This window comes from Silene latifolia, chromosome X, assembly GCF_048544455.1.
Source record: "Silene latifolia isolate original U9 population chromosome X, ASM4854445v1, whole genome shotgun sequence".
Classification (NCBI taxonomy): Eukaryota; Viridiplantae; Streptophyta; class Magnoliopsida; order Caryophyllales; family Caryophyllaceae; genus Silene; species Silene latifolia.
The window spans coordinates 273,237,194-273,253,111 of NC_133537.1; the positions used below are offsets into that span (position 1 = coordinate 273,237,194).

At 38.0% G+C, this 15,918-nt stretch overlaps 1 protein-coding gene across 1 annotated transcript; it reads right to left on the reverse strand.

The window, feature by feature from the left end:
• Positions 1–7,407: 7,407 nt before the first annotated feature.
• Positions 7,408–14,525, reverse strand: LOC141620120 (uncharacterized). The gene is made up of 2 exons (XM_074437071.1): positions 14,439–14,525; positions 7,408–8,220 (listed from the first exon to the last, which is right to left on the reverse strand). Exons 1-2 carry the CDS (start codon positions 14,523–14,525, stop codon positions 7,408–7,410), a joined length of 900 nt encoding a protein of 299 aa, XP_074293172.1.
• Between the last annotated feature and the right edge of the window lie 1,393 nt (positions 14,526–15,918).

Sequence of the window (15,918 nt, forward strand, 5' to 3'; positions counted from 1 at the left end):
TTTCCGGGGTGGCCTGTGTCGATCCATATGATATTTCCAATCATATGGGGAGCAGTTATGTACAGGTGAGCTTTGGTAGGACGCGGGAGACGGGACGAGCCTTTGTGACATTTGAGTCGAGCATAGTTGACTAGAATAGCATAGTAGTCACGAGTTGTATTATTTCTTTCATTATTCATTTATGGTTATGTAATAAACTAAATACTGTATTTATAATAATTATTTCTTAATTGCAACTCCGATTTCACCGCCTCGGGAAACCGAGCTGGTAACATCTCCCAATTACCTTGGCTGGGTAAGAAGGGGGTGTTATACCTTTCTTACCCGGCCAAGATAATCGGAAGGTGTCACCATCTTTGTTTTTCGAGGCAGTGAATCAGAACTACAATTAAGTAACACTTTATATAAATGACATGTTTAGTGAATTACAAATTAGAAAATGAATGATGCAAGTTATCTCTATACCTGATTACTACCATGTCTATGCCAACTACGAAACAACTAAGCAACTCGACTCGAACTCCGTGACTTGGCCCATGATCCCGCGCGCTACCAAAAGCAAACCTATACACGAACTGCTCCCCAAATGATCAGAAATATCATATGGATCAATACAGGCCACCCCTGAAATAGGTGACAAATTACCAAAACCAATATACGTCAGTTTCAATAATATAATTACTTAAACACGACACAAATTTATTAATATGCAACTTGACATATAATGAACAAGACACGATTCTACGTCCATGACAACTACACGATTACCTTACTAATACCAGACACACCCACGGTACCACATCCGGTAACGGCACCGCAACACCGCTTATTAAATAGCCGGACCGCAGTCCGTAAAACAGGTACTCGGGACACACGCGTGGTACCGAGCCCGAGCGCTAACCGGGCCCCTGCCAGGCTTCGTGACACCGCACGAACCCCTCCATAACTCAAGCCACTAACGTGCACGTCCCTCTTGGAGTAGGAAGCTCCAAGAGGCGACCCAAGCATAAGAGGTCTCCCAACCGCCTTACGTCTCCTCAATAACATCCACATCTCCACCATATCCTCCACATATACAATAATCACAATGAATGTAAAATGCAATACAATATACCAATATACGACTCATCATGTGACTCACTCCCAAACATGCTATGAACATTAATTCTTCAAACATCCTGACTCTTCGAGTCGTCATAACTCAATACCATGATGTGGACATGGGCCACCTGCACGCCGACCCGCAGACGTGACGGCGGTCTGAAAAGCCACATTTAAGTGGACGTGAAGGTGCTTTCGACCGGATCGCTTTAGATCGGCCGATTTCGCCTCGGTGAAGGTCTCGAGACGATGAAAAGATGTTGGAAGTCGCCACCAAGCAATTGTGGAGTGCTTGGATATCGTTTGAGATCTACTTTACTTGGTCAAACAAAGCAGAAGCGCTGCTTGACACAAATACTAAAGACAAGGACTCTTTCCCCTTTAGCATTCTATGTCTAGAATGACTCTCGTTGCCATGGATAAGGCCATCCACTATCCAAAGGTTCTGAGTAAAGGCGAGGGTATTTATTGGGAAGCCCTTTAATTAGACATCCAAACCCGCCCGCGTTAGCGGCCTCTACTGATCGGTTGTGGTTGCTAGTGCAAGAATTGATAAAATGGGTTAAATGCATGAAGGCGCAACCACCAGTTTTGACCCAATATGCGAAAATTTGCTAAGTCGGTTGCTTATCCAAGTATCATGTAATTGATGTCGAGTTGGATTTTAAGTTGATTTGCATGCAAGAGCGGAAATTAAATATCCATTTACTGGCACTTAATACGATCCATTCAATTGAAAAGGTGTGTTTTGAAGAATATGGAATGTAACGCGTCAATATGATCTGTATAGATTCGGGTTAACCCTAATCGGGATCATCCTAGACATGTGCTGAAATGAATGAACCAGAACAGTGCCAGGAAGCCCATTGGGGTGTGAGCCTACATGTGATGTAATGTGCTCTACCCGGGTTTGAAATGTGAAGGACAAGAGATGCCTTGGGGCACGAGACATTAGGCGGTCAAAGGAGCTTCTCCCGGTTTTGCAAAATGTTGTTAAAATTGTTTTAAAAAGTTATTAAAACCGCTTTTGTTGAAAAGGCCGATAAGACCGCTTTTGTGCTAATATTTTGAATGTGGTTTGCATGACTTGGAATATTTATCATTATGTTGATAATATTCCATGTCGGGTGCGGGTTTGAAAATTTGACATGAATAGTTTATAATTCAAAAGCGTAAAATGTGCTTATCCGTTTTGTCACCGTACCCGAATTAAATCGGCATGACATATATGTTAGCCAATGATGACATGTGATGTAGTCAAGATAATGATGAAAATAAAATAAAATGGGAATAAAAGGGGAGTGTTTGATATGAACTAATTATGTTAAGTTTATTGCTTTGTAATTAGTCAAAACTTATCATCGTGCTCGGATTAAACCGACATGGTATGAAGAACCAAGGATGATTATGAATATGACTAAAATGATTGCAAGTGTAAATAAGTGGAAAAAAATGGTAAATAAAAGAGATGGATAGTCAATTATCCATGAATTTTTAATTAACCAACAATATCATCGAGTCACGGAATAAACAGTCATGGTATAAATTAACCAATTCAAGGATGACTTTGGTAATGGTCAAAAAGATTTGTCATAAAAATGAATTAAAACGGTAAAAACAATGAAAGAAAAGAAGTAAAAGAAAATTAGATAAAATGTTAAAGGAATGATGAACTCAAACAAATTTGAGTTCTGACCTGAGGAGCCAATTGCGGCGCGAGCCCTACGGCGAGGCAAGGGGCTCCTGTCTCCGGCCAAAACTCGGTTTTGGCTCAATCGTTCCATGTTTTGAATCGTGTTATGCATGCTTTACAATCACAAAGTCATGAAAACAGTAAAAACATGAAGTTAAAGAGTTTGTTCCACCCTCATACTTACATGTTCGGTTGCTTGATGAAATCGAGAAAGTGTTAAACTTATGCGTCGGAAAACCGTTTTGTTAGAAAAGAGTGTTACTTTGCTTTAGCGTTGAGTAGTGTTGACTTGGTCGAATAGGTCGGTCGAATGCACGATGACAGTACCAAACAAAATGTGAAATTTGAGAGAAACAACGGTTTTTAATTTCGTTATTTGCAATTTGAAATTTGGAAAATAACGGTCTTTAATTCTGTCATTTCAATTTTATGCATTTGAGAGAAATAGCGATTTTTAATTTCACTATTTTCAATTTGAAATGTGGAAAATAACTTTCTAATTCCGTCATTTGAATTTTGTGAAATTTGAGAGAAACAACGATTTTTAATTTCGCTATTTTATATTTTTGGGATGAGTTATGGGTTATAAATCGTAATATTGTGAAATGGGTATTTGTTGAATGATTTGGGCTTGAAAGCTCAAAATCCGTGAAAACAGAAAGGGAAGCCCCAAAGTGGCGCGAGCCACTCTGCGATACAAAGAGGCCCCCTTTTTTTCTTTAAACAGACGTGAGGCATTATCGCTCCTCAATCATCTCCTTCCTCGACAAAAATCGAAGAAAGGCTCTCAAATCGGCCACTTTTGATCTTGTTCGTTGCTTGGATTCGTGCTATAATCATTATGTCATCTCAAGGTATGTAAATCCTCTCGATTCCATTTGTTTTTGCTCTTGTTTTTGTTAATTCAATCGGGACAAACCCTAACCCGTCTCAAATTGATTTGGGCGTTTTTGTTTCGCCTGATTCTTGGTGGAATTTTACTTGGATTAGGTTATAAACCTGTCTAGAAGTATATGGATGCTTTTAGTTTGCATTTGGATCTCCGTTCCCGTCCCCTTCGTGCGAAAAATGTAAATAAGGCGCGAAACCGTCTTATTTCGCGAAAACTGTGGTTGTTGCTTGAGTTGTGGGGTCCACTAGGTTGTATTATAGTCGCGGAGAGTTGTTTGTGCTATGTGGGGCCCTTCTTGCTTGCGAGGGGATCGAATTTTGCATTTTGCATTTGTCAGACGGTCTTATGATGATGAAACGAGCATCTGTTTGGGCTCAAACTAAGCCGTTTTGCTTTGGCATGTTCACCAAAGACAGTTTAGGTTACATTAGGACGTGATAGGGTCGCGTTGCCTTACCGTGGCCGTAATTTGAATTTTTGGCCTTTTCGCGCCTAATTTGCGTAAATTTTTCCTTTTTGGGCTTTGTTGAGGTGTTTCACTAGGAGTATCATTTTTGTCGGCTTTGTGTGAGTAGAGGGTTGTTTTGGTTGGTTTTGACCCGTCTTTTGTTTGAAAATGGCGGGTTGGTGGTATTTTTCGCTAGTTTGTATTTGTGTAGACTGGGTGAAATTGGGCGGGTTTGCCCTGTTGTTTGGTTGTATTTGCAAGTCCTTTTTTTGGCTTTTTTTGTTAGGGTTTTGCTTGTTTTCTGCCGTCGAAATGCCAAAATTTTGACTGACATAGGTTATTTTGTTTGGTATCAGGAGAGTGTTCGGGGGCTTCTAGGCCCACTAGTCCTGAGTCCGGGATTCAGGAGGAGGAGGATCCCGAAGGAGGAAGGGGAGTACGTTGTTGATCTGGCTACGAGAGAGGCTTGGCTTGTTCAGATATTGTTTTGTTGGTTGAATTTTTGTTTTGATCGTTGTTTGCTATTTTTTTATTCATGGTTTCGAGGCTGACGAAAAATGCTTTGTTTTGTAGAGCACTGCGGATCCGACGGAGTTGACCCTGGTTCATGCTGGTTTGGACAGAGCAAGGGAGAGGGTCGGGGGACAGGAGCTTAGGATCATCACTCGTGACCAGAAGCTGCGGTGTCGGGAGGACGAGTTACGATCCCTAGACTCTGAGATCGTCTTGCTCAGCGATGAGTTAGCTGCGGCAGAGGGTCCTCCTGCTACAACGGAGGCGGGGATCGTGATGGAGCAAGATACGCTAGAGAGATCTTCCGAGAGGACACCTGAGTACGAGTTGGTGTCTGCTTTGTTTGCGCCTCCTGGCGAAGGAGAGGCTGGCCTACCAGCGGCCAGGGGGTCCAGAGTAGTTTGTAGTTGCTTTCCTTGTTCCCCAAACTTTGGCTTGTATTTTTGGACTTTGTTTTGTATATATTTGTGTGGGTGTATTTTGCGTGAGGAAAGTTTGTATATATGGCTTTTTGTGGATTTTTTGTTGTTGGCTTTTTTGTATTGTGTTTCGGGGGAATGCGGTCGACGGATGACTTGCCGCTTGCTTTGGCATTCGCACCTGCAAATGTTAGTGTAGAAAACATGCAACATGTAGCACACACAAACAGACGAAATATTGCCGAAACTAGCAACTTGTCATGGCTTATTTTGTGAGATTGTGAATGGATAAGATGGGTGGATAAGGGGAGGTTGAGTATATAGGGTGGGTGTAGTATTTATATATACATTTATCATATATTATTATTATTCCGTCTCATACATAACTCGTAAAATACAATATAATATTATTTATATAATTATAAAATACGGGGTATTACAGAGACACACGAGAACAACGAAGGAACAAGGGCCGTTTGATTCGGGTTTGTAAAATGGATTTTTCTAGCTTGTTTTCATCCTAGATCGTAAGTAAACTTATTCTAACATCTCTCATTCGATTTTTAACTTAATTAGAGTAGTGTATATGTCGATTTGATTAACCCTAGAATGGAAATTTGCGGGTTTTAATTATAGTTTCTTGAGACGGTTTTATATGTGTTGACTGACCATGGATTGGGGTTTGTTGGACTAAGAATCATTCCTGGTTGAGCCGTGTGTTAGGGTTATTGGTGCCCAATTGTTATAGTGTCTTTCGTCTTAAGACTGTTTTATGCATGGTGTATGGGTGATAAGGGGCTATGTTGGAGGGCTGGCCAACAGAGATGTAAGCCTTGTATGGCTGTTGTTTGTGGCTATTTCCGTTGCCGTCTTGGGACGGTCTAGAGGGTTAAGTAAGGTGGTTGTGTTTTGGGTAGTTTGGTATGCGTGCTGGCGGGATGTTGAACACAAGCTGTTGATTGACTTAAGTCAGAGCTGATCGACTAAGCAAGTTGTGGCTGACCATTTTGGGTTTTATAATTAGTTAACTTATATACTAAATTTATTTAGCAAGTTAGTAATTGTATGCTATTTACTTTGTTTAGGTGATTACTTTGTCGAGGAAGCATTTTAGTATTATTTGCTGAGCTTAGACATTTGCACAAAGGTAGGCTAGTTACTCAACATTTACTTGCGTGGTTCAATATATGTTTAATTGCGATATTTGCTGGTTTAGTTGCTTCTATTGCTGGATAAGTTGCCTTAATTGTTGAACAATCGAGTGATTGAATATTGATTGGGCCTTAGGCCGTGGTATATGTGTCAATAGTAATCTGTCCGTTGGCTGTTTTAGCCTAATTGGCATGAATATTTATATTTGAGTTGACATTCTATCATATTGCATTTAACTTTAGCACACATATTGGTATCATTCACATTAAAAGGAATTTGGCATTGGGGAATGGTTTTATGTTGGCATCTATATTGTTACATATTATTGTCTTGGCACATATTAGCACTAGTATGTACGAGATGGATTGTGATTTGGATTGGCCAGACACGGGGATGTTGAAGAGCCGTGGACCTTGATTTGGATAGCACGTGCATGGTATGGTGTAAGAAGTTAGCCCTGGACCTGGCGTGGCTAGTCCACATGCTGTGGTTGAGCTTGGGATGAGAGCCTTAGCAACAGACTACTTGTGACTTATGATTGAGACAGTGGCATTGTGACTCGACATTTATTTTTGTTACTTATATTGTATTATTTACATATTGTCCTTTTATTTTATTAAGGTCATCAGGTTAACTTGTGTATGTGTTGTGTATCTTAAAATGTCTATTTCCGTCATGGGAACAGATTAATACAAGTATAGCTGCTGGTTGATTACGTGGGATGGGACGAGTGACCTGAAACCCGCGTCATCACTTTAGTTATTTTATTTTAGTAATTAAACATTTAAATTTAGTTATCACTCTTGGTCGGATTATATTTAAATTTAATTTGTATTTCCATTTGTTGGCTTTATTTGGCAGCGTATTGTAAGTCCAGGTTGACTATTTATTTTGTCATTTCTTATTTATTTAAAGTACCTTCGATTGTGGTTTCTGTACTATTTACCTCAGGTAACTAAGATGGTAACATCGTCTTTTATCTGAGATGTCTAGCCTAAGGCTCTTGGATAAGCGGAGGTGTTACAATGTAAGATGTGATCTGCATACTTAATAATCTTCATTCACTCGTTTATTTTTTTTTTATTTTTTTTATTTTTTTTTTGGGGAAAGTTAAGCTTCTCATTAATAAAAGATCAAGACCCATTACAACATTACATTCATCCACCTAATAAGCTTGAGTAAAACAAACTCAGTGCTTTTTAAGGTATTCAATCCAATTAATCACATTTGCATTTTTACTCCTAATATCACAATGATGTAGCCGACTTTGCACTTCATGTTTCACCCTATTGAAAAGAAACTCAGGCTTCCACACATAACCATCCATTCTGCTAATGTTCCTTATCTGCCAAACGTGATACATCAAACAAGCTAGAATCACTGCAGTCACCTTCTTCCTGCACGCAGTAGCCTGTCGCCAATTAACCAGCCACTGTATGCAATTACTATCAGGTAACCTGACCTTACACCAGTCAGCTACCCTATGGAGACATTTCTTACTGTATAAACAGTCAAAAAAGAGATGAGGGTAGTTCTCTTCTTGACTGCCACACAGAAAACAGCAGTTACTCTGAGTAATCTTCATTCTAATGAGCCTATCCTGAGTGAGCAGTCTTTGATGAGCTATAAGCCAGCACATAAAAGAATGCTTAGGTAGGATCCATCTGTTCAACATCCAGGGATACCAATGAACCTTCATCCCATCTGGTTTTAGCCTCAGATAACTCTCCTTTATGCTATACTTCTCTAAACCATCCCCTGTAAACAAGTAATCTCTAATAATGTCCTTAACGTGGCAAATTTTCCTCCAGGCCCAACTGCTTCCCATGCTTGGTTTATATGTCATCCAGTCATTGCTCTTAATGTAAACTACATTCACCCACCTGACCCAGAGGTGATCCTTCTTCTGAGCTATCCACCATGCATATTTACCAATGGTAGCTACATTCCAGACATGTAAATCTTTCAGTCCCACTCCACCATGCTTTTTAGATTGGCAAATCTGCTCCCATGACACCAAAGCAGGGCTTTCACTCGTTTATTTTAGTCCTTTTCTTTATTGATTTTTTGTAACACCCCTAATTTCCGTAATATATTTCTTAATTTTATTTTTATTACGTATTTTTTTTCCGAGGGAGAATATCGTTTCTCTTATTTAATGGGCTAATCTAGCTCGGGTTCGCTGAAGACCCATTTCACTATTGGGTTTTACATGTGATTTGGAGTGGATGGGTGAGTTTTGGGCCTAAGCTTGGAATAAACCCATAAGCTTCTCTTATAAATAAGAGTGAAACATAAACCCTTGCATCCTTTTTTCTCTTATTCTAACAAAACCCCAAACCTAGTTTTCTCTCCTCTCTTTTCTTCTTTGAAGTCGTGTGCCTCCTTTCCCCATAGGGTTTCGTGCATCCTTTGTTCTTCTTCTCTTCGTTGTTTTCAAGCCTAGATCGATCCTACTCCTTGAATCTATCTATCTTCTTCGTAAGTTTCATGTTTTCAGCGTAGTTTTTATAGTTTTATATTTATCGTTAGCGTATTATTTGGGATCCGTTTCCCTATGGCACGTGTGGTGACTCGTGAAGGCGTGGAGACCGCACCTGGAGAAGACGTTTACGTCGTCGACGAGGATCTTTAGGATTATTTGCGTAATAAGGTAACTAGGTGTTTCTCTTTTAATTGTGTTTATGCCAATTGATGTAATTAATATGATTTAAATGATTGGTTTGTAAGATTGGTACATGTTGGATTGTTTATTATCAAGATTAATTATGTTTTCGCATGTTTGTATATGTTTTTAATGTTTTAATTATATATCGTATGTTGTTTATATGTTTATTTTGGGTGTCATGAGCGCAATTAAGGTTTACTAATGAAACCCTAGTGGCGGCATGATAGGCGGCCAAGAGTGGGATTCAAAGTTATTGCTAAAGCTAGTAAAACCTTGATGATGATTCGAGTGTTATAGCTGAAGTTAGTACAACTTTTGGTCGTTACTCTAGCTATGACTGAAACAGGTATAACCTTGGAAATATGAATCAAGGTTATGACTGAATCTACTATAACTTTGAATTACGAGTTAAGGTTATGGCTGAGACTAACGTAAACCTAGGATTATGGCTCAAGGTTATGGTTAGAGCTAGAATAACTTTGAGTTTGTGTCAAGGTTATGGTTGAGGTTAGTACAACTTCAAGATATTGTTGAAGTTATAATCGAGGCTAGTATAACCTTGCATCCAGAGTTAACCTTGCATCCAGAGTTCATGTTATGCTTAAGGACTTAAGGTTACTATAGCATTGATTGCTAACTAATTTAGACCCCGTGTAATAAATGCACAGTATATAGAGTTTTTTATTTTAAATAAATTACATATATATATATATATATTTACATATATATATATATATATATATATATATATATTTATATATATATATATATATATATATAATAGTGTCAATAATTATTCGTATTTCTCGTCAGTATGTTTTGTATAATTTTGAGGAAAAAGTTGAAACTAAAATTGATTAAGGAGAATTTAGTTATGGGTTTAAAGTTAATTTAAAGAAAATATTTTTTATACCCTAAAACAAATGATTTCAATTTATCTCAAATTTCTTTTTCGGGGAAACAAAATTGGTGATTTATAGTTTTGTTTGATATGTAGTATGGGTCAAGTCCTTCTCAAATAATAACATCAATAAAATATTTAACAATTGATAATTTTTTATAAATTTTATTAATATTTAATTAAACGATTATAGTTTTAAATTTAGTGAAAACAATATAATTTGAGAAAAAGACGTATTTAAATGAAAAGTTATATATTAATGAAATAAATTATAATATATAATTAGATTCCTTATTTAGTGTATGAATTTAATTGTGATTAACATTCTTATTTAAGAATATGCTTTTTGGAGGAAAAAATCATGAGTTCACCTATTCTTTTAGTAGATAGGGGATATTTGTTTTACATATTATGTGGTGTTCAGTTATATTGTATCACATTATGTGTGCATGAGTCATTGGTTACTCTTGTTCAAGTGATACGTGGGATGGTCGGTTATACTATCCTATGAGTTCAGTTGTGATGTTGTTAACACATCGGTACAGTCGGTTTTACTGTGAATTGGCTTGTTTGCTAGTTTGAATAGATGACGGTAGTATCAGTTATATACTATCGAAATGAACCAACGCCACCCATTGATATGGGATTTGTTTGGTCTATGTTCAGGGGTGGCCAGAGGCAGTGGTTATACGCTCTGGGTCCCGAGTGTCGTTTAGTGTATAGCTAATGCACCGAGAGTCTGGCTAGGTTTTAGACATATAGGCAGTGGTTATATACTATACATAGTACCGTGGAGGCAGTGGTTATACGCTCCATCTGTAAAACCCCCTTCTTACCCGACCAAGGTAATTAGGAGATGTTGCCATCTCGGTTTCCCGAGGCGGTAAATCGGCGATACAATCGAGAAACATTTATTATAAATAACAAGTTTAGTGATTACAAAACATGAATGAATAAATAAAAGAATACAACTCATGACTACTATCTATGTTATCTATCAACTATCCAAGTACTCGACTACAAGTCCAAAGCGCGGCCCAAATCCCGATCACGTCAACAAGCAAAACATGTACTTAACCTGCTCCCCATATGATCGGAAATATCATACTAATCGACACAGACCACCCTGAAAATAGGTGACAATTACACAGACACAACATACGTCAGTTTTAATAAATAAAGTGTGACACGACCCGAGTGTGTGAATATGCAACATGACTATGATATGAATGACATAATATCAAATAACCACCACCACGGTACCGGGACATGCCCAGACATACCGACAACCACACTGGTACCGGGACACGCCCAGACATACCAACAACCCCAAACAGGTACCGGGACATGCCCAGACGTACCGGGTCCGGAAGCCAATCGGATCCCTTGCCAGACGTCGTGTCTCAATCACACGAATCCCTCTGTAACTCAAGCCATTAATGTGCACATCTCTCTTGGAGTGGGAAGCTCCAAGAGGCGAATTAAGCGTAAGATGGTCTCCCAACCGTCTTACGTCTCCTCAATAACCAAGTAACACCACCAAACAATCACAACCGTCATATTCTCCAATATACATGACAAATACAATAATGCAAGATACCACACAATATGTCAATTAACAACTAATCAAGTCATCTTAACCAATATCATGTTGTAATGCAATTCAACCAACATATTTATCTCCTTAATGATACTACTAACTATTAAACATGTTATAATGCAATTACTCTAATTATGTGACACTAATTAAAACATTAACCACAACATATACAATGACCACATTATTGAAATCGAGTAAGATTAACCTAGCTTTTATGTAACACCCCCATTTATGTAGGAGTTTTTAGCTAGATATTCCCAAATAAATAGGAGCGTTACCATCTCGGTTTTCCGACGTAGTGAATAACAAAGTTCGACAAACAAAAGTACTTTAAGATAAAACATTAGCGATTACATATTTATTACAACATGACTAACAAAAACTTAACTTAAAACTATATTTCAACTCTTAACGGAAAATAAATAAGTGATTAAATCATCTATGTGGTCTAGACTTCTAGGTAGACTGGCCAAGTCCTCACGCATTCCCGTAAGCTCCCCAAGTCAGCTAACCTTTAATACCTGCAATATCTGCTCCCCATTTATGGTTCATCACAGGTGTTCACGAATACACAGCCAACCACGAGGTTGAGTAGGATAACTAAACAACAACAATAACACGATAACCTGCAACACATTATAATAAAGGAACACGAGCCAAGACCGTCTCAACCACATGGCCAAACCGTGTGCCACACACGCCACACTGAACCACAACAACTTACACCACACGGTGTACTGCTCAGGGCCACGACAACCTCTGAACACTGTCGTGCCCGGCCGACCAAAACCGTACAGGACTACGACTCTTCCACATCCCCGTGCCTGACCGACTAAATAATCTCAAAGCATTGCCAATCCTCTTTCACAAAACCAACCGACAATAGAGAACCAACCAACAATGATAATAATATGATTATGAGATATGCAAGGCAATAATTATATCAACATGCTCAACACAACAATTAAGACGATATGCTCAAGACAACAATTACAACAAATCCATCTTTAATCATCATTAATTGCCAAATAACAAAGTTGAGTAGTTAACCTACATGGCAAGCAATTACTCCAATTAACGCAATCTACTAAAAGTATTATTCAACAAACCCGTTCCACAAGTCCATCACCTATAGATAAATAGTACTTATAATTTAATTATGAATTATTCAAAACATTATTATATTTTAATCAATTATAATTTATTTACATTAATTATTTTCTCGTGTAAAGGAATACGATACGTAAAACCCGTCTTAAATCATTTAAACCCAAATACCCCAACACTCAATACATCCTGTAAAACACCGCCCATACCCGTTTCCAACCATGCTCGACAGCCCTCCTTAAATCGCTAAAACCTGACTCCATCAGCCATCACCAACACCACCCAACCTAGCAGCCACTACCTTGCACCACGACGCAACCCAACCACCAAATACCACCTACTAAACCACTCTCTCCAACCCAACCAAACACGCCCTAAACAACCCCACAAACCCGACACAACTAAACCCATACACTCACTCACTACCATACACTGCCTCACGACAACCAGTGGCCACCATCGTAGTCTCCCTTGACCCACAGTGGTCCTACCACCTGCCACGACCCCACACGACAACCCACGACCACCCATACACGACACAAAGCCCGTATAAGCAACACAACACGCGACAACCACCACACCCGACAACCATCGTACAAACCACCACGGCTCACCACCCCAACACCACCAATAGGACCGCCCCTAGCCGACATAACCAACCACCCAAGTCCCAAGTCAAGTCGACAACCACACAAGGTACAAACTCCGTCTTAAGGTTCACGGTATACCCCCCATTAGACGCCAATTCTGCCTATTACGGTGGTTAACGATGGTCAACAATGGTCCTACTATAATCACTACGGTCAAGGGCAACTACTAAGGTCATCGGCACTGTTCACGGTGGTCCTTACGGTGTACAAACGATAACTTAATTGATTACGACAACATAAACATAAATTACGACGATCTTACCTTTTATCGCTTATTTGCTCTTTCTGTCTCTTAAAGTTCCTTTCTTCTATTTTATGAACTATTTTTCAGATTAGTTTTGTATATATAGTCTAGGTTTAGAGAGTCTAAAAGACAAATTAGGAAACTATTGCCTTATTTAATTATTGTAGGAATTACTAGTATTATTCTTATTATTATTTTTATTAAATCCCGATACAAATCCCGACCAACACACATACTAGGCCAATAAAATTGGCCCACCTACCTTTATCACACGGCCCAATGACTTAATACCAACTAAGTCCAATTCCCGACTTACTTACTTACTTTATTATTTAATTAACGTCTTATTTGCAATTACTATTATAAATGTCATTAATTAATTATTTGGATTACATTATTTATTCTCATAAATATTAATAAATTACAGGATATTACAGTCTTCCCCCCTTAAAATGAATTTCGTCTCGAAGTTCGCCCAGAAATACTATAACAACATCTTATCAACATTCATACAATCGAGCACTATCCCAACTTATGATAACACAATTGCCCATGTACTATTATCACTACACAAACTTATCAAAAGATGTCACAACAATAACCCAAAAACAATTCTAGTATCTCATTCTATCCCCCTTAAAATTAACTTCGTCCTCGAAGTTTCAAGATACCAAACAACGGCAAAAATGAAAAGCATTTATTGTAACCGCACAAGAACATGTAATACACATTGTAACATAATACAACTATATATTTTTTACACAACATTGATTGATGGAGAAATGAATAACAACAATTTTCGAATTACTTTGAAATAGCAAAATCCACACTATATAGCATTTTCGAATTAATCTTTATTTAAACTTAACTACTTACTTAACTACTGGCGAATATATTGCCAGGATAAATAACAATCTATAGCAAAAGATACGCATAACTGTTTAGTTAATCTTTTCATGCTTTATATAACCCTCCGAAGTCTATTCCCAAAACGAGCCCAGTTATGCTCCTTGGTTCCGGGTTTGGCGCCTTTCCTTGACCAAGATATACCACATCTTCATCCAGCTTGTAATCTGAGGTTCTCCGCGGACGAGCTTGAAGTCTATCATTATCATCGTCTAATGGTCCCATCCACATGGTATTTACTTCCTGTTCCTCATCATCGCTAATCTCTATCACCTCACAGGCTTCCCTCTTCCCTTCCTCCAGGAAAACACACGACTCCGCCTCCTTATCACTACTCCCAAAGGTATGAATGACTCATTCCGGTTTAAGGTTGGTGCTATGGCTATCCGCCCAACATACATTAACTAAGTATATTAGTCTTCCCGAGACAGCCTCATAAGTGAGATGTGGAGGATAGGGATATACATTACAGTATTTAGAGTTTTTCTTAAGTCTCTGATTGTGTGTAGTGTACTCAGCCATGTAACTTGCTCTAACCTTACCTAAGGGTCCAGAAGAAGGTAGGGTACTAACCAAAGTATGGGCTCTAAGATAGGTGTTAGTTAGGTAAATTGATTCCATCGAGCTCCATAAGTATTCATATGAGATTCTAAAGCCTTGCAATGCTCGTTCAAATCCAAGTCTGCAAACATGATTAAGTCTTCGGGGCGAGTAGTAGGTTGAGAAAACGTCCTAAGGAATATAAAGGAACAAGTTAGGGTACGGAAATTATATGCTAAAGATGTGATATATGGGTATGCATATGATCACTAGATGTATGCTTAGCATGCTTGAAAATTCTATGTATATGTCAACTATTGGTTTAGTATAAAGGTCACCTAAACAATGAGATATCACCCACCCTTCCTTCTTGCTTAATTTAGATTTATTATTTGTACGTTTAATATCTTACCACGACGTCTAACTTATACATGGATGCAATTAATATAAGCAATATTGCTGGTTGAGTCCACCATATATTTTGAGTCCTTAAGTCCTCCCTATATTTCTTGGATCTTCCAATATTGATGGTTGAGATTGAAAGCAAGAAACACACTTAACACTAATTAGTTTTCTTTACACTAATTAATTCCACTTTCTCTCTCTAGCTTTAATTATACATTTACTAATTGATTATTCTACACAATTAACACTATCTTTTGTCTTCTTATACGTTCAAGTTTATACAATTTTTTTTTGTGAAAAAGTTTTTACAAATTTTATGACACTTTTATTGTTTTAAAAGTGTAATTTTAACAAAAAAAAGTGTAACTTTAACAAAAAAAAGCGATTTTGACGGATATTATTTTGAGTTTTTCGAGTGATTTTGAGAAATTTTAACACCACTCATTGTAAATTGAGTGACTTATAAGTGTAACTTTAGTCTTTTAAAAGTGTAATTTTAGTCCATTAAAGTGTAATTTTAGTCTATAAAAGTGTAATTTTAGTCCATTGAGAGTGTTTTAAAAGTGTAATTTTAGTCCATTAAAGTCTAATTTTAGTCCATTGAGAGTGTATCTTTAGTCCATATCAAATGTGTAACTTTAGTCCATTGAAAGTGTAACTTTAATCTATTGAGAGTGTA

Excerpts from the sequence above, each read along its gene's own strand:
- LOC141620120 (XM_074437071.1), bottom strand. The coding sequence starts at position 14,525 with ATGTGGATGGGACCATTAGACGATGATAATGATAGACTTCAAGCTCGT. Across the intron at positions 8,221-14,438 it reads ACAAGCTGGATGAAGATGTG|ATTTGCCAATCTAAAAAGCA; the intron begins GTATATCTTGGT and ends TCATGGGAGCAG.